This window comes from Ursus arctos, unplaced genomic scaffold, assembly GCF_023065955.2.
Source record: "Ursus arctos isolate Adak ecotype North America unplaced genomic scaffold, UrsArc2.0 scaffold_2, whole genome shotgun sequence".
Taxonomy (NCBI): Eukaryota; Metazoa; Chordata; class Mammalia; order Carnivora; family Ursidae; genus Ursus; species Ursus arctos.
The window spans coordinates 57,223,095-57,242,122 of NW_026622874.1; the positions used below are offsets into that span (position 1 = coordinate 57,223,095).

Consider the following 19,028-nt stretch of genomic DNA (forward strand, 5'->3'; position numbering starts at 1 on the left):
TAGGAAGGAACATATTTAGTGTAAACTATTTTCTGAAACATTTACAATCTTACCAGGAGACAGGGAGCTGAATAGGAACTGGGGGAAGAAATTGTGCAAAGACTAATCTAAATTCCCCACCTCTTCCTTCCCCTCATTATGTTGCTTCTGTGTCTGCAGAGAACGTCGCCACCAGACTTGGGTGCCTGGGATGCCAGGGGCTCCCAGAGGAAGCTGCGATTTTCTCTTATTTGAAAGTGGAAGACCCAGAGGCCCAGGGAATGTAAACGTTTATTTTCTAGAATGCCTGGCTTTGGGTGGCTCTCCTGGGGTTGATCCGAGTTCTGGCTCAGCCATCGTCATGAAAGAGTGAAAATAGTAGCTCCTGGGTATTAGGCACCTACTGTGTGCCACACCCTCTTCCACGGGCATTGCAAGCCCCATCTCATTTAATATTCTCAAGGGCCGCTGGAAGGAAGGAAGGCAGGCGCTACGATTGTCACGATCCCCATTTTACGGATGGGAACGTAGAGCCACGGGGAGGGTCAGTAACCTGCGCAAAAGCACCCAGCTGGTAGAGAGCAGACCCAGGATCCAAATCCAGGCGGCTGCCAGGGCGGCTGTGTCGAAGCCCTTTGCTGCCCCTGCCTCGGGCTGGGGGGTAGAGTAGAGGGGGGGGGGGGGTGCAGGGGGTGGAGTCCCAGATCTGCCACAAGTGGCTGAATTACGTGTAAGAACAACAGCTAACATAGTCTCCGGGCTCGTCACCACTTTCTTAGGGATCATACTGCATTTTTTGGACATGTGTAATCGCAGCAAATGAATAGAGGGACTGGGGGTGGGGCAGGGCACCGGGCCCGTGAAGGTACTGAGAAAACAAAAATAAAAAAATTCTCCAGATGGACCCCACTTTAGTTTAATACACAGAGCCCGATTTTACGTTCTAGGGTGGGAATTGGCAAACTTCTCCTCTGAAGAACCAGAGAGTAAACCTTGGAGTCTTTGCTGGTTCTAGGGTTTCCCATTGCAACTGCTCGAGTCCGAATCCTATCATGGGGTGAGAGAAGCCGTAACGAAAGTAGCAGAAACTAAGGCCCAGGGACGCGCTGCGTGTCCCCCCATGCCTCCCCCCCCCCCCGCCGTGTATGTTTGCGGACCCCTAGGGGGTCATTCTGGAGAAGTTTCTAGGTGTTCTCCAGTTTGCTGTGGTTCCTGTCCCTAGCTCTGAACAGCCTCTTCCCCAGCTTCCCTGGCACAGAGCTGAGTGTTTGGCACTAGACTGAGGGGCTGCGGGTCATGGGGGTGACCCCTTCGTTACAGGTGAGGACATGTGGGGAAGCAGGTATGGCTCACCCAGGACCTGCAACGGCTTGTGGTCTTCAGACTGGGTTCCCCCGATGCCCCCTGAGGGGCCACCTGGGGTGGCAGGAGGGAAAGATTGAGGGGGGCGGGGAGGCCTCAGAGAGCCCTCTCCCCAACCTATGGTAAAATAACTCAGTACTACACACCACACAGGGTCAGTGTTAACCTTCTCCAGGGTAGGGATTAAATAAAATCAATCCTGCACCATTGTAAACACACGGTCAAAGATCTCCTTTCCCATTTCAGAAAATTTGGAGACTATAGTTCTAAATTCAGCTAGAACTTTGTGCCTAGATTTTTCTTAGGGGAGGTATGACTGTTCTTAAAGCATCAGACGGCACACCAGGAGGTGCTGACAAAGCAGAGTGAGCCGGGGATTCTGGGCCTATTACAGGAAGTTCTGTTTTAACACATCATTCTAGAGCAGGCACTCCTGAGATCTGGCAGAAAGAGAGCTGGGACCTGGGACCTCCAACCCCTCCAATCTTCAGGAGACCCTGGCTCCCCGGGGTGGGGCGGCGGGGGGCAGGAACTTTGATGAGTCACTGAACAACCTGGAGCCCCCTGCTGCCTTTATTAAATACTGTGATGGAGAAAGGGGGAGCGGGACAGGAAGTTTCTAGGTTCGAAATCAAGCTCAAATTCCTGATGGGATTTCAGGATCCAACATCTGAACTTAAAAAATGGAAAAGCTTGTGATCTTTAATTCAGAAAGCATTTACAAGAAGTCAGAGGAGCGGCCAAGAAAGTGCTTAACACATGTGTTGGGATGTTTCTTCTAGGCCGGTTTTCAAGGCTGTGACTCAGCATCTCCTTCGACTCCTTTGCTGGTCACTATTGTCATGGGGAAGCATCTCTTGGAGAGCTGGGGGCTCATGGTCCCTGTGATTCCTCAGCTCCAGCGATGAAGGGAGCAGAGCAAAGGTTAGAGATCATCAGCAGGGAGAGAATATTCTAGACCGTTCTGGGAATGCCAGTCGGTTGTTCAGCACACCTCGGCTAAGTATCTGGCTTGTGCACGAGTTGTGCAGGAGACCTAGGACCCATCCCCTGTCCTGAAGGAGTGATAGACTCGTTATAAGCTCTGCAGTCTGCATCTGCATAACATTTGAAGATGAGTTATTTCTAGAAATGTTTCTCGGGACTGGGGTTAAGTAAATGGGTCCTAGGAATCTAGGTATTTAGAACCCGAGAACAAAGGATCCTGTGTGCATTACCTCATGCTAACATTGCACTGGGGATGTTGTTCTCTGTATTAAGATGATTGCAGTCTTCAGAAGACTGTCCATGTTTAGAGGTCAGGGAGAGCATATCTGGACAAGAAGTCTAGAGAGATAGAAAAAGAGATCGAGGTCATGGGTTCAAGAGCTGGCTGTGGACAAAATGGATGTTCAAGGACTTTAGGAACAAGGGGTGAGTTGGGGGCACCCTCAGCCAATGCCTGAAGCACTCATCGGCATTGTGTTGGTGGACCAACGGGTACATGGTCTGCCAGTATACGGAGCTGGCTTGAAGGGACAGACCGCGTTCCTTGTTGGAGGAGCCCCTGCTCGAGGATCCTGGCGTACCTCTTATGAGTTAGACACAGCATGACATCCACCTGTACCATTAATTTGGTCCTGGGTAGGAAAGATGGTATGCGAGCAGAATGCCATTAATTGCGTGCCGAAAGGTTACCAGAAATTGTGCTAGACTCAACTCAGATTCTAGGTCTATAATAGTTCACAGCAAGTGCTTAAAAAGGTCACTTTATCATTCTGAACCTGTTTTTCTAAATTGATCTGATGGGGATAATTTCTGAGTCAGTTTGAAGCTTCCAGGAATGAGGCACTGGCAGGTGGGACCGCTCTGTCCGTAGTGCCTAGCCTGGGGTCTGGCACATAGTAGCCACTCAACAAATATCTTTTGACTGATTGAACCAATAACTGAAATGGAAATAAATACCATAGCGTTATGAAGAGTTTTGTGAGTGTGAGACAGCGTGTAGACCGTGGAATGACCTTGAACCTGGGAGCCAGAAGACCCAGCGTTTTTGTCCTGACCGCGTAGCCTTCAGCAAGGCATGCATACTCTCTGGGATTATTTTCTTTTCTCTAAAACGAGGTAATTCTTCAAGTCCTGAAAGTCCGGTTTCTAACCCCAAGCAATATGGCCTTATTAATTTATGACCTAAGTGATTTGAAAAGGTGATTAAATTGGTCATGGTATGAACTAGTTTGTATTTGCTCCTTCACAAAAAAAAAAAAAAAAAAAAAAAAAAGACCGAAAAAGGGTTTGTCAAGCAAATAAGATTGTAGAAGTGTTGCCCTATTTAAGTTACATCTGTTTTGAAGCAATTTAAAAAGCCTAGTAGGAGCATCATTAGCATATTAACGGGGTGTTAATTACAAAAGAGTCTTTTAAAGCAGATTTTATAAAATCTCCACTTAATAACCATTAGCTTGTGGTACTCGGAATACAAACTCTTCACGTGTGTTACTTAGAAGTAATAAAATTGTAATTTAAAAGTAATCTGCCAACTTGTCACGAATTTAGACTGATTTTTTCTCTCAATTGATCGAAATGAGTAAGGTTTTGCTATAATTACATATAATGCTGGTAATAATGAGGCTGATTATCAATCTTTGCCTGCTTTTCACTACCTCCATCATTGCAGATTTTAGGGGAAGTGGGGTGGAAGGGGCTGGGGGGATGGGAGCAGGGAGGGGCGGGGAGGGGGAAGGAAGAAGGGATGCCACTGTGCTCTCCCCCTCCCCCAAGCACCGGGAGTAGCAACCCCATCCCCCACCCTGAACAGCCCCGAGCCCTCCTTGGGGGGGCCTGCAGGAAGCCGGAGAGCTGCCCTGTGAGGCTCTGAAAGGCTGGCCAGCTGCAAGCCCCCGGTCAGCTGCTAATCTTTGTGAACTCCCTTGCTGCCGAGGGGCCGTGGGCGCTGAGCCCCTTCTCCCACACTCTCCACTTCTGTCACGTTCCTTTATTCTCCCCATTGAGAATGCCAGAAAACGCTTTGGGAGCAGAGAAGTCTTATCAAAAAAGGTGGCTTCTACTTCTGCTCCTCGCTCCCCGGGAGTTCGGCGCCATCCACCCCGGGGTTGGCACCTGTTCGACCATGGAGCTCGGTGCCTGTGGGACACCCTGCTGTCCACGGCAGGGAGCCGTGGAGCGCTGAGGCTTCTGTGCAGGTGCTTTTGAACATGCCGATCGTGACTCAAATACAAGAAACGTGGACTAGCAGACCCCTGGTATCCGAGTGCCCCTTCTGCCAGAGAAGGGAGAGGGAAAGGTCAGGCTGAGCTAGGACTCCGGTGAATGGAGCCCCAGCCAGCTTGGAACTGGGAGGGGCCAGAGTCAGGATGGGGAGTGTCCTAGTCAGAAAGTGCCAGGGTCAGGGGCATCTGGCTGGCTCAGGCCCTAGAGTGTGGGACTCCTGATCTTGGGGTTGTGAGTTCGAGTCCTACGCTGGGTGCAGAGGTTACTTAAAAAAACAAAATCTTTAAAAACAAAAACAAAAACAAGGAAAGTGCCCAGGTCAAAGTCCAGAGGGAGGCTGCAGGTTGGATTGAGGAAGGCAGGGCGAGCTATCCTGGGCAGCTGCTGGGAGGGGTCAAAGAGCAGTGTAGCTCTTGGTGAGGCTCGGGTTAAAACCCAGATCCGCTGCCTGCCTCCCTCCATTCAGACGCCACTTGTGTAATTTACTAGTCATGCTCCCTTGGGCAATGTATTTAATTTCTCCATCCCCCAGCTTCTGCATTTGTACAGTAGAGATAAGTGTACCAACCTTAACGGGGCTTTTAGGTATGAAATATGTCAATATATGTAAAGTGTTGAGAACCATGTCTGCCTCATGGCAATTGCCCAATAAATGTTATCTTTTTTTGTTGTTGTTGTCAGTCATCGAAGGAGGTGACGATTAGTGTCAGTTAAAGTGCCTTCCTCTGCCTACCTCGCTCTGCGGCTTGCCTGTGTGTTCTGAGCCAAGCAGCCAAGGAGGGGGAAAGGATGGGTGACTAAGTTTGCCTTAGACTAGGAAGAACAAGCCAGGGGCGCCTGGGTGGCTCAGTTGGTTAAGTGACCAACTCTTGATTTTGGCTCAGGTCATGATCTCAGGGTCCTGGGATAGGGCTCCGTGCTCAGCAGGGAGTCCGCTGGAAATTCTCTCCCTCTGCCTCTGCCCCTCCCCCCATGCTGTCTCTCTCAAATAATAAATAATAAAAAATAAATCTTTTTTTTTTTTTTTTTAAGGAAGAACAAGCCAGGTGTCCGACTACTCTATGATTCTGGGGCTCATGCACCACGTCCCCCCACTGGAGATAAGGAGACAGGCTTGGGTGTGCAGTTGTGCCCCAGTGGGAGAGAGTTGAATGGGACTGGGCCGTGTGCTGCTCCCAACTCAGGAATAGCACGTCTTTACCTCTGTCCCCTTCCCTGCGGGTGCGTGTTAGCCAGTATCAAGATCCATTACAAGTTTCCACTCTGCAGGAGAGGCGTGGTAGCGGGCCAGCAAATACCCTGGCCCAGCAGCAAAGGGGTGGAAACACCAAGCCATTTGCTCCCTTGTCTGGCCAGTCAGAAAGACTCATGCTTGACATTTTCCTTTCATTGGCTGAGGACGAGGTTGCTAGGCAACTTCCTCACTTTGGTAAGAATTCTGGAGTTCTGAGTACCCTGGCTTCTCTTTCTCAACAAGGCCCCCCCTCCACACACACACACACACACACACACACACATGCAATTCGTTACTCAGAGATTTTCGTTTTGGTAAACACCAGGGACAGAGATCTCTGATGTGAGTAATTTCTACTGAGAACTCTATAATTATACACATTAATTAACAAAAAATGATCCCATCATTGCTCCTGTCCCACTGTCAAGCATCTTTCTGAGCAATCTGCTATGTTCCAGGCTCAGTGCTGGGTACCATAATGGGAATCGTTAACAGCGAGGGATAGAAATTAAAAGTATGTGACAACCAGTAGGACAGCAGACCGTCAGACTGGAAGTCACATGGAGGACCTCTTTGTGCCAGGCTGGATTATGGGGAGATCTGGGCGATCCTAGGGGAAGGGTGGAGTGGTCTACCAGTCGATTCAGAAAATTCAATATTATGAACAACTGGCTGTCCGTGCCAGTGTGTGGCAATGATGATCCTTTTTAGCGCATTTACCACGGGCCGGCTTGGGCTTAGCCCTTGATGTCCATGATCTTCCACAATGGCGTTCAACCCAGACGCAGTTCCTCCCTCACAGCATTTACAGGATAGTACATTAGTGCACCTGCTACCGCAGGGCCCATGCTCTCAGGCGCTCTAAGCAGCCCACGAGGTAAGAGTGTGTGTCTCCGCTTTGGGTGGGGAACTGCCGAGGTAAGAGTGTGTGTCTCCGCTTTGGGTGGGGAACTGCCGTTCAGAGAGGTCAAGTTGATCGCTCAAGTTTATGTGACTGGAAGGAGGCGGAGCCTCGAATCCAACCTAAGCCGTCGTGGCTTCGGCGTCTCGTCTTCCGCTGGGACGCGCAGCGCCACGACGCACACGCAGGCTTTGGGAATCACGGCGGCATGTGAGTGCTGCGGGTTCCCGAGCAGCTGTGGTTGCTGGTGACACTCAGCCTCGCAAACTGCACTTTGGAATCCCAAAGAGCCCGAAGGTCTACCCTGGCCCAGTTGCCGATGACAGGGGCCCCTCGGAAAGTGGTCCAGACTCAGACCGTGCCAGACACTGCGACCCACGCTGCCGCTTTCAGGTGCCGCTGGGCCGTATCCTACTCCGTGTTCATGGAGCCGCAGTGCGAGGGGTCTTGGAGACCCCCGGGCGGAATGAGGCCCAGAAATAGGAAAGACTTTCCTTAAGTATGTTGCCAGGAGAGAAGAGAAGAAGCTCCTGAGAAAGCCCACTAGCCCTTTCCCATCAGATGAGTTAGTTTTTATTTAAACAAATCGTTTTCCGAGCAAAGAGAATCAGCTCCGCGGAGTAGAGGGTTGTGTGTTTCCCGGGCGTCTGGCAGCGGGCACAGCCCGCCTAAAGAGGATTAGAGGGTGTAGGGTCAGGGAGAGAGCAAGGCGGCTGGGCTGCGGGGGCCAGGGAGGATGGGGCCGAAGGGACAAGAGGGAAGCATTAGTGAAACCTTCCCTTTGGATCTGGGCTAGAAATTGGTTTTCTGGAAAAACGAGTGGTGCCTTTTGAACCTGGCTGTGGCTCCCATGTGGCTTGAGAGGGGAGAGAGGGAGGGAGGCCGATCGAAGTGCCGTGGACAGCTACGCCGTGCTGTCTGTGGGGACGGGTTAATTTCCCTTTGAGAAACACGACTGTCCTTAGAAACACTGCTCCCCACCTTTTCTAAAAGCAAAGCATTCATGTCTAAGCACCCGTGGGTCATGGGAGAGGCGCTGAACCAACCTGCAATCGTGTAAGATATATCTGTCTTTTTGAATTTTCTTATTTTTAAAATGTGGTTATAAAGTAGCCCACCTCTTCTGGATCACTGACTCAGCAGAAGCAAACCACATTTTAAGGCCATTGCCACCCAAGCTTTAACGGGGCTTCAGTCTGTCTCAGCCATGCCGTGCTCCTCCCTGAGCAGGCGGGGCATGGCCTGATTATCCTCATTATTATTATTATTATTATTAATAATAAAAACAATGTATTTTTCATTTCAGTCACCCTCACATCACCTTATTTTATTCTTGGAACAACTCGTGAGTTCCCCAAAGCCCACGTTCCTATGTTTCTGTGCAGGTCAGTGTTTCTCCTCCGTGTCATCCCCTTACACACTATTCCCATGTGTTCTGCATATGGAGTAGCCTTGTACTTAGGCTTTGTCCTAGGTCACTTTGCTCTTTTTTTTTTTTTTAAGATTTATTTACTTATTTATTTTAGAGAGAGAGTGAGAGTGTGAGCAGGGGGAGGGGCAGAGGGAGAGAGAGAATCTCAAGCAGATGCCCCTAGCATGGAACCCAACACAGGGCTCGATCTCATGACCCGGAGATCATGACCTGAGCCGAAACCAAGAGTCAGACGCTCAATTGACTAAGCCACCCAGGCGCCCCTACTCTCTTTTGAAAACTTAAATAGCTATTTTTAGAAAGGTAATCTTATGTAAAAATAGAAGCCCAGTCACTTACTATAAATAGAAGGAAACAGTAAAAATAATTACAGAACTATTAATATTATTTTAAGAGTTTGCCACTTAAAATACCACCTCAGATGTCCCTTACCACTGGGTTACAGGCTCCACACCTTGGGAACTCGGGGGTTGGTGAACGTGTGAAGTGACGTCCCTGTCTGTCCCACAGCTCTGGGCCTGCTGTCGGGGTACGCAAGTGAAAGGCATATGGGCTCTCGGAGATCCACGTAACTCAGAATAAAAAGGAGAGTAGCAGGGTTTGTTTCTGGAAAGCTGAACCCCGAAGGGAACAGCGATTTCCTTCAGGTGGCCAGGCGTGGGGGCAGGACGGCTGCCGTCCCAGCGGAGAGAGCACGGCTCCCAGCTCACCTGTCACATGTTATCTTAGGAACAGACTCAAGATATACACTGGACTCTTTAAATGTCACAGCCTTCCAGGGCCTCAGAAGAGTCTAAAATTGTTCTTTCCAATCAGTGGCCATCTGGGGAGATTTTTGGTTTTTCTGGCTCGAGTTCCTGGAAGCTGCCCTTTTCTCTCTCCTTCAGATAAACTTTCAGCTTGAGATCCCTTCATAATTGAGTCATCTTGTATTTTGTGAGGTGATGGCTCTCCAAATCATCCTTGTCAAGGACAGCACACACAGGGGAGAGCGTGGGCTTCACATTGACAGTTGGAATCTAAGCCCTGTCACTGAACACCCGGGCAGCACCAGGGACCCGCAGGGGGTGGGGAAGCAAAAATGGACACTTATCTCCCTCTCCCAGTTTAATGGAAAAGACAGGGAAATAAATAAATAAATATGGTGACAGAGTATAATAAGTGCTAAGATATGAGTAAGCACAGGGTGTTATTAGAAAACGGAACAAGGGCATCAAACCAGACCAGGAACACCAGGGAAGGCTTCCTGGAGGAGGAGACACTCGAGTTAGACCTTGAAGGATGAATGTGAACTTGCTAGAAATGGAGGGGAGCATAAATCATCCTGGAACAGGGAGTCGCATGGGGGTGAGGCTGAGCCTAAGTTTTCTCATCTGTAAAAAGCTAAAATGATTCTCACAGCTATTGTCAGGATGAAATGAGTTAATGTACAGAATTTGCCTAATGGTCTTCAGGGTATGTGATAAGCTGTTCATTTGAGCCCCTTGGGGACGCCTCTGTGGACCCACAGAATGTGGTTCCTCCTCAGTTGTGCTACTTAGAACAGGTGATTGGAATTTATCTGTTTATAAGACAATTGTCCCTGATAGATGAAAACTCCCTGGGTAGAGTGATGGAGGGTCAGAGTTTCCTTGACTGTGGCAGTGACTGTTCTCTCCACAGCGAGACCTTAACCACGTTAGCAAAGCTCGAGAGAAACTCCAGGTTGACATTTTTCCAGTGGAATATTTATGTTTAACGGTAGTTGCACAGTGAGGGCTGCCTGGGTGGCTGAGTCGGTTAAGCATCCGACTCTTGATTTTGCTCAGGTCATGATCTCAGGGTCGTGAGATCGAGCCCCACGTTGGGCTCCACACTCAGCAGGGAGTCTGCTTAGATTCTCTCTCTCCCTCTGCCCCTCCCCTTGCTATGCTCTCTCTCTCTCAAGTTTACTTCAGAGAGAGAGAATGAGCAAGAGAGAGAGAGAGAGGGCGAGAGAGAGCCTGAGAGGGGGGAGGGGCAGAGGGAGAAGCAGACTCCCCGCTGAGCAGGGAGCCTGATGTGGGACTTAATCCCAGGACCCCCGGATCATGACCTGAGCCGAAAGCAGTTGCTTCATAGACTGAACCACCTAGGCGCCCCATAAATAAATCTTTTAAAAAAGAGTAGTTGCATAGAGAAAATACTAACTCGAAAAAATATCTGCACCCCCATGTTCACTGTGGTGTTATTTACAATAGCCATGCTGTGCAAGCAGCTAAGTGTCCATCAGTGGATGGATAACAGATATTTTGAGATGGAATGCTATTCTGCCATAAGAAAGAATGAAATCTTGTCATTTGTGACCACGTGGATGGGCCCCGGGGATTGTGCTAAGTGAACTAAGTCAGACGGGAAAGACAAATAAGTGATCTCACTTACATGGAATCTAATAATAATAATAATAATACCTTGAGCTCATAGATCCAGAGAACAGATTGGGGGTTGCCAGAGGCAGGGATCAGGGTGGGAGAGATGTGTGAAGGGAGTCAAAAGTTACAAACCTTAGTCATAAAGTAAATAAGTAAATCAGGGAATGTAATTACAGCATGGTGACTGTAGTTAATAACACTGTCTTGTGTTTGCTGGGAGTAGATCTTAAAAGTTCTCATCGCAAGAAAAGACATTTCTAACTGCGTGGTGACGGGTGTTAACTGGTCCTGTTTGTGGTGATCGTTTTGCAATATGTACAAATAGTGAATCAGTATGTCGCACACTTAAAACTTAATATAATGTTGGGTGTCCATTATTATCTCAGTAATAAAAAGAGAATAGCTCCACAGTTATACTTCCGATGGGCTGTGCCCCTCCCAGCATTCAGTGGGAACACATCCCTCCCTGTATCCTGCTCCTAGCGCCGCACTTAGTGACCCCTGGGGTCTCCCAAGGGTTCGGACAGCACCCAGCACGGAACTGCTCCTGGAATGAACAGGGAACCACGCGGGGAAGCAGCGCTGGGATTCAGGGTGGGCTGCCCTGTTGCTTTTCCAGTCTCTGCTTTGCTGCCCCAGCTCCTGAGGGTTATGGCTTCTCTCTTCTGGAGCGAATGTTCCATGCTGGGCTCCTGACGGGACAGTGGGGCACCCTCCTCTGTCGTCTTGAGCTGCGGCTTAGCATGAGGGAACTTGGAGTCCGCTTACCTGGGCGAAATGGTACCAGACGATCATGTGCCCAGAGCCCGTTCTGTGGACACTTGTGACCACAGCTCCCTGTGTCTGGAGGTAGGAACGGCCTGGGCAGGCCTGTCTGTGCTTGCCTCCTGGCCGTCTGTGGCCAGTAAGCCAGGCCCAGCCACCCTGAGTCTTCTTCCCTGAGTGCTGATAAAACCGCACGCCGTGGAGACAGGCAGGGCAAAGACCTTAATGGGCACAAAGGTGCAACAGGTATGGGCAGCCATGGGTAGGACAGCAGCCTCTGCCCGCACTCTCCCTCTCGTCATGGCGGAACGTGACCCCTGACAGCAGGAACTGTGTTCTCTTGGGCTCCGAAGCCCCAGCACCTGGAGTCGTACCTGCGTCTTAGGAAGTGTTCGTTGCTTGCGAGTGAAAGGAACCCAGGCAGCTGCTCACTTCACCTGCACATGTGGGTTTGGACTCGACTCCCCTCCCCGGCTGGCTGGCCCGGGCCACAGTCCCCTAGGCCCGGGGGCTCATGGGCTGTGCCCCTCGTGGCCCTGGCTGTTGACGTGACCCAGCGCCGGCACACAGCTGAAACATCGGTGCGTGTTCTGTCCGAGGGCACGCCCTCTCCCTGTCTGTTCTGCACTTGCCTTTACTCGGCCAGCTCGGTGTGGGGCGTGAGCACCAAGGGAGGGGTGCAGGACACAAGCGGGGGGGCCTCTGTCCTCACAGAGGCCATCTCCGTGCCCCCCCCAGTCTCCCCTCATCTATGCTCTTCTCTTTACAGGCTCCCCCGGCCACTCCGGCTCCACGTCCATGAGCCCATCGGCAGCCTTGTCCACAGGGAAGCCAATGGACAGCCACCCCAGCTACACGGACACCCCAGTGAGTGCCCCCCGGACCCTGAGTGCGGTGGGGCCCCCCCTCAATGCCCTGGGTTCTCCATACCGAGTCATCACGTCTGCCATGGGCCCACCCTCGGGAGCGCTGGCTGCGCCTCCAGGACTCAATCTGGTCGCCCCGCCCAGCTCCCAGGTAGGTGCCCTTCCTGTCGCGCGGCTTCCTGGCCACCTCGCAGGTTCTCCCAGGCTGCTCCTGGGGCCGAGCCAGCACCCGCAGGGGCTTCACATGTTCTCGCTGACGGCACGCGCCTCCTGCAGGGCCTAAATGACGTGTGTCCGCGGCCCGGCAGCCCCAGAGGACTGACCACGCCTCGTGGGCCAGGGCACGGGGGCCCAGAGGCCACCCCTGCGGTTCGGCCCTGGCAGTGAGCGCAGTGCTTCTCGGGCTGTTTGTCATCCTGGGGACAGACCCCCTCTGTTCCTCTCAGTTCAACAATCGGGGGTATTAAGTCAGTGACGTGCCTGCTGCTCCACCGCGAGCTGAGGGCGAGACGGACGCGATCGGAACGATCAGAACTCGGTCTCCGCCCTGCGGGAGCTTATGGCTGAGAGCGGAAATGCGCAGGGATGGCGCATTGATAGATCTAGAACATGGCCCATTGTCTCTGAGATAGAGGGCGAGACTGGAAACTCAGGAAGGAAACCTCAAACCTTCCCTAATTCCTAGTGCTTCTGCTGCAGCAGAGGGGAGGAGGTGTGTGTGCGGGGGGGGGGGGGGGGTGCACACTGCGCTGCTGCTCCGGGGGACCCTAGGGGGCCGCTTGCCACTTCCTTCAAGCAACGCTGCAGTGAGGCCGTCCGCCTTCCTTTCCCGTGGTGGCCAGCCCTTGCTGTCGGGATGCTGCGTAACAGTTGTCATGGTTTACAAAAACACACCTTTTCCCCCCTCACTCAAAAATTTCTGTTGGCTGGGATGGCTCTGCTTCAGATGGCAGGGGAGCTGGGCGAGGCTGCAGGCGGGGTGCAGGTCCGCTCCTTGGGTCCCACACTGAAGGAGCCACAGCTGCTCAGGGCAGCTTTCTCGGGGTGTCTCACAGGAGAGCAAAATCAAAACCAACTCAGTTGGGTACGGTGGAGGCCCCGCTCACGGCATGCCCACCAGTATCCCATTGGCCTAAGCGAGCTGCGTGGCTCACCCCAGCACTGGCAGGGCAGGGATTGGCGGGGCCCGTTTTAGCGGGAAGCACTGCGGAGACCCAGGGCAGAGCATGTGAGGAATTAGGAACAAGAACCCCATCTACCACGTTCTCCTCTCTCACGGGCGCCTCACTTTTGGGCCGGCGCCATCCTGCCCCAACCACCAGCACATCTGGAGGCGGAATGAGTAGGTTCTGAAGCTTCCTGGGAATTTACAGTTTTAGAGAAGAGCCAGGACTCCCATTGTGCCAATATTTCTTCCTACTACAGGGAGAACTTCTGAGACCATCCCTAGACCATCCCTTTCAAGAGGCTTCACGCGCACAGGTTCTGAAAGCAAAGCCGTGTGGAGTCACAGAACTTTAGAGCCAGTAAGGGATTCAGAAATCTATGGGTCGAGGGATCGGAGAATCTGGAGACGACCTTGGCAGGGGGGTCATCAAGTGTGGGATGGAGGGAGCTGGGACCAGGCGGGCAGCAGAGATGGGGGAGTGAGGCGGACATATACCAGCAGTGCTGGTGGGGAGCAAGGAGCTGCCCCCTTCCCTTGAAGCCATTCAGATGTAAAGATTTGGGGCACGCGCAGGCCAAGCACACGGGTCACATTTGGCCGGCCCTGTTAACCCCAGTTTGTAGTCTGATGGTTTCACCCGTAGGATCTTCTCCAGAGCATACATTTCTCCCCCACCCTTGTGTTGGCCCTTGTGGAGCTGGTCAAAGCCCACTGGAGAACCACTAGTTCTGTCCACATCGTTCTCATCCCACGGATGAAGTAGCAGGGCTCAGTGAGCTCAGGTGACGTGTCCCACCGCGCACAGCCAGTCGCTGCAGGGCCAGGGTCTGAGCCCAGGCGTCCTGACCCCCACCCTGTTGGTGATGCCGCCGTGGTGCATGCTGACTCGGTCCGTGACCCCAAGCTCTCCCGCTGGCTGCCAAGGATTAAAACATGACTAGTCAGTGCTCCTCGGGAGTCTGGCGGGGGCCTTGGCATGTCGTGCAGGTCAATGGCAAGGCCGCGGGTGGGGGCTGGGTGGGCACGAGGGCAGAACCGAAGGGAGCAGAGAACAGGGACCTCTGAGCGTCCCACCTGCGTGTTCCGCGAGAGTGTGTGACCGCTCAGAGCGGTGGGGACCAGACGGCCGTGGGGACGGCCACGTGTTTATGCCACTCTCACCTACTGTAATCAGCATGGCTGGTGACATGTACCCCTCAGAGTGTGAGACCCTGGAGAGGTTTTTGTTTTTCCACGTTCTTTCGTGTGAACGGACTCCAGGAAGGCCGGTCATAGCCAGCGGGCTAGGGACAGAAGGAAACGTCGACGTTCTGGGCTGAAAGTAAACTCTTGCAGGGCGCTCCCGTTCCCTCATATAACTGTTTAGGAGGACCTACTATGTAATGGGGGTACTTGCTGCTGTCCGAGGTTCTGGGGATACGCACTGAATAAGGTGGCTGAAGTCTTTCATGGCAGCGACACTGTCGCAGGCAAGACGGACGAACAGCAAAGGAGGGGACAAGATGGTTTGGAACAGCAATCATTCTATCTGTGAGGCAATAAGACGGGGTGAGGTGAGAGACAGTGACAGGGCTTGTGGGTGGGGAGTGGGCAAGGCACCATCCTTCAAGGCTGCTTTTAGCAACCATGCTCCGGTCTGATCGAGCCAAACCTAGCCAATAAATTCAGTTTCCTAGCTGTGCGAGTGGCAGGGCCGCTATTCCTGGACCATATGTCTGTACAGAGGGATTGGGGTTGAAAGGTCAGCTGAAAGCCCTGGTCCTGGCCAACTGGGCTGTGTGCAGAGGCCGAGGCCAAGTTTCACTCTGGGAGCTATATTAAGCTTGCCAAGCTCTGGGGAAGCTCAGCAGCCCCGGACACGGAGCAGTGTTGTGGGCTCGGGCTCTGGAAACACCCGGCAGAAACATTTTGCCCGATTAACCGGATGACACAGGGCATCTAGTACCCTGGGTGTTAGCTGCGGTGAGCTGGTCTCTAACCCGTCTGGATACGAGGTCTCTGTGCATCCTGTCTTCCTCACCCGGGATGGGTCCGAAGGGCACTCGCGCGGGACACAGGCGCCTCCTGTGAGCCGGGTCTAGGGTAAGTACAGTTTCAGGGTGGGGGGAAGGGGGGGGAGCTGTGGCAGCAGCAGGCTGTGACTCCCATTCCCTGCTCTGTCGTGCTGGTGTTGGAGCGTGTCTCTTTTTTGCTCTTGTTGGATTTTCATTCTCGAGGAGTAAAGAGAACTGAGCCCAATACTATGGAGGCGGGGACTGTGTAACCTTTTGCAAACCACTGAGGTTTCTGCGTATCTCAGTTCCCTGTTCTCTATTTTGGGGTAATATGCATTTCCCTGGTTACCCTACAGTGATATTTATGAATCTTAAAGGAGCTCTGGATTTGAAAAATCACTTCTTAAGCACTCCACGGCAGTAAGGCAGTGATATTATTATTATTATACCTGAGTGATATTACACACGTCGTTGATTTATACCCTACCCCAATGCGATTGTTGATTCTGGGGCACTCTTGCTGAGAGGTTTGAGAGAAGTTCATTTCAATAAGCGTTCATTGAACCAGGCACTAGAGATTAAAAAAAAAAAAAAAAAGTATAAGAATCAGTCTCTGCTCTGGGGAGTATCTCAGTGGAGGGAGCAATTTCCAGAAACACCAAATATATAATTGGGAAGATATTTATGGGGCTTTCAGACAAAAGGATCAAGGCCCCATTTTCCTGACTGTGTGTGTGTGTGTGTGTGTGTGTGTGTGTGTGTGTGAGATGCCTGTTGTCTGGACTTCTGGAAGCAAGCCCTGCATGTCCTTGGACTGCCCCCACCTCTCTCTCCCCTCCTGAACCCAGCTGCCCGACCTGGGTTCTGTCCCTGATAATTCCTGCTCAGCTAGTAACAGATAACCGAATTACTATCCTTACAGATTTTTATAGAGAATACTTAAGTAATAAAAATTATGAGTGTTAGAGCTGGAACAGACCTTAAAGATCCTCTTGTTTAGTGACTTAAAAAGCTTAAGCCATAAAGTCTTTCCTCCCAGAGCAAGCATGTTTGGAAGGCTGATGTGTGTGGCAGATACAAACAAGTCTGGGTGAACTTGGGGCAGGAGATCCGAAGGCTTCTTGCTCGCCCTCCCCGCTGCCCAGCCACACGCACACTCTGAGTTGGGAAAACCACTGATCAAGTCGGTAGACGAGGAAGCGGGGTCTCTAATACAGTGACCTGGTCAAGATCCCACGGTGAGGAAGCGGCAGGTGTCCACCAGAACCCGGGGCTTCTCTCCTCCCTGGTTGGGAGGTCCAGGCTCCTTACTCCTCACAACAAGGACGCTCACTGGATTAAAGGAGCGCCACTCCACAGAGCCTACTCCCTGGAAGAGGAGTGCCTGCCTGTGGCCTGGCAGGCTGGCCACATATCTGCGTTTAGTGGAATGATTTTGGCAGAAAGCAGCTCAGAAATGCGGGACCTGATGTTCCATGATGGCTCCAGGGCATCCAAGAAGCATTTGGTCCCTGGCTGAGAGGCTGCAAATGGAAGCCAGGCCGGTCAAGTGTGTTTTCACCCTGTTCTCAGGGAGTGGCCAGCCGCCTGGTGAATCCCCGCTCTGCAAGTGCTCACTTCTGCAGAGCTGCTGCTAATGGAACAAGACAGCCCGCGGGGGGGACTCCGGGCCACGCAGCTAATGGGTTTGCGCTCTGGTGGCTGCCTCCTATCCCATCTACCTTTGTAGGGAGCCCACGCAAACCCCAAGCCAGCCAAGAGGCCAACGGAGAAGGGAGTACCAACCGTTCTGCCCCAGCCCCTCCGTCCTGCTGCTGCCCCTGACCCACGAGGAGAAGGGGTGGAGGGGGGCTGCTGGCTCCCACCTGGGAGACAGCGGGCTCCTCACCACGGAGGTGGGCCAGGAAGCTGCTAGGGCAGGGGGTCTCAGAGTCTCCTGCCAAGTAAGACAGGACTTGGGGTAAAGGGGGGATGAGCTGGGAGCCCAGTGTTCTAGCCCCAGCCTGTTAGCCTGGGAGGGCACCTAACCTGGCACTGGGCACATGGACAGCCTCCAGGTCTCCTTCCTCCAGGCTTTCCTCGAGCTGCTGCCTCTTCTCCTTCCCTGAGGCAGAGTTTCAGGGGCTGTAGTCCTCAGCTCCAAACCTCCAGTGGCTGCTCTTAATTGCTTCTCGAGATTCAATCCACTCTCCTTAGCCAGGCAATCAAGCCTTGGGCTCAGTCACAGCCCACCCCCCAGCCTGGCCTCCCACCCATCCACACCCCACACGAGGCCCTTCTCCTTCCGGGCTTCCCTCAGGGCCCTTTGCTCTCAGAGCCTTTAGCGCGTCACCAGCCCTTCCGGCCCTTCTGAGTCTTACCCACTTTTGAAGGCTGTGAGGTCCTCCCTCAGATGCCACCTCCTTCAGGAAGTCTTCCCTAATGTCAGTTGTTTGGGGCCTTTCCTTCCTCAACCATCCCGGCTGGCTTTTAATCTCATCGATGGCCAGTCCCTTTGAGGCAATAGCTGCCCTCTTCCTCCTTTCTGCGTCTGCATGTATTTCTGAATCCACACACGAATAAACCGCTCGAGGGCGCAGTTTCCTCATCTGGAAACTGGAATGACTTCATAGGGCTGTTGGGAGCGCCAAGCAAGCGTTCTGTCGAGGGAAGTGCTAACAGTAGCGTTAACAGTCCTTGCCATCCAGGTGGCCTCTTGAGCCTCAGGTGGTGGTGGCCTCCTTATTCCCGTACCCTTTCTTGTCCATCTGAGGATTTGGGGACAGAGCCAGATTTGGTCAGCCAGAGGGTTCTTTCTCTGGGGTCATCTGACCTAAAATGTTTCCATTTCATGGGTGGATCTAAGTGGGACATCTGTTTCACTGAGGCACGCGAGAAAGGTTTCCACCCAGAATTTACACCGACAGAAACCCCCTCAACCTATTTCTTAAAAATCAGTACATGTCTAAATATGTCCCACATCTGGAGTAATGATGACCTAGTATTATGACAACGTTAGTTTTCTGACCCCCCCCCCAAGAGATGGAATCTTATTTAACCCCTTTGGTGAACGTGGGCTCATTTACTGCAGAATTCCTAGCACAGAGTAGAATGTTGGCTGATAAGAAACACTCAGAATTCTTGTCTTGATTAGCCAGATTTTATTGGAATGGTAAGAGCCGGAATTTATGGAACCCCTCCTGTGTGCGGGGCACTGTGATGGGGATTTTCCAGCATGATGTCATCTAATCCTCCCAGTGACTCTGTAAACTAGGTCTTACTGGGCTCATTTTACAGATAAAGAAACTGAGGGTGGATGAAGACAAGTAACTTCTTTGAAGTCATGCCTCTGGTGAGGGCAGACGGGGAGTCGGTCCCAACTCCAAAGCGATGTTTTTCCTGCCAAACCGGTGAATCTTAGCCCTGGCTGCATGTTAGCGTTCCCTGGTAAACCTAGAGAAATAGCAGGACCAATGGCCCTCAGACCCATTGACTCAAAATTTCTGGGTGTGAAGCCCTGGCATCTGTTTTTTGTTTGTTTGTTTTTTCTCCAAAGTTCCCAGATGTACATCCAGGGCTGAGAACCATGCTGTGACCCCAAAACAAAACAAAATACTGGGTACAAGTTCTAGATGTCTTGTCTTAGCCTTGTATAAAAAGTGGGGGAGAAGAAGAGAGAGAGAGTTCTCCCATCCCATGTGCGTTTTTATCCTTCATACAAATTAATTTTTAAAAATTCCTGGTGACC

At 52.0% G+C, this 19,028-nt stretch overlaps 1 protein-coding gene across 3 annotated transcripts in view; it reads left to right on the top strand.

The window, feature by feature from the left end:
* The window catches only part of RXRG (retinoid X receptor gamma), a 44,917-nt gene that overhangs the window by 5,091 nt on the left and 20,798 nt on the right, over nt 1-19,028 (top strand). For 2 of the 3 annotated variants that reach the window (XM_026517259.4, XM_026517260.4), the window contains exon 2: nt 12,043-12,290. In XM_026517259.4, coding sequence (XP_026373044.1) covers nt 12,043-12,290 — 248 coding nt within the window. Of the gene's footprint in view, nt 1-12,042; nt 12,291-15,130; nt 15,390-19,028 lie in introns of those variants that run through there. The other variant, XM_026517261.4, reaches the window with a different exon arrangement.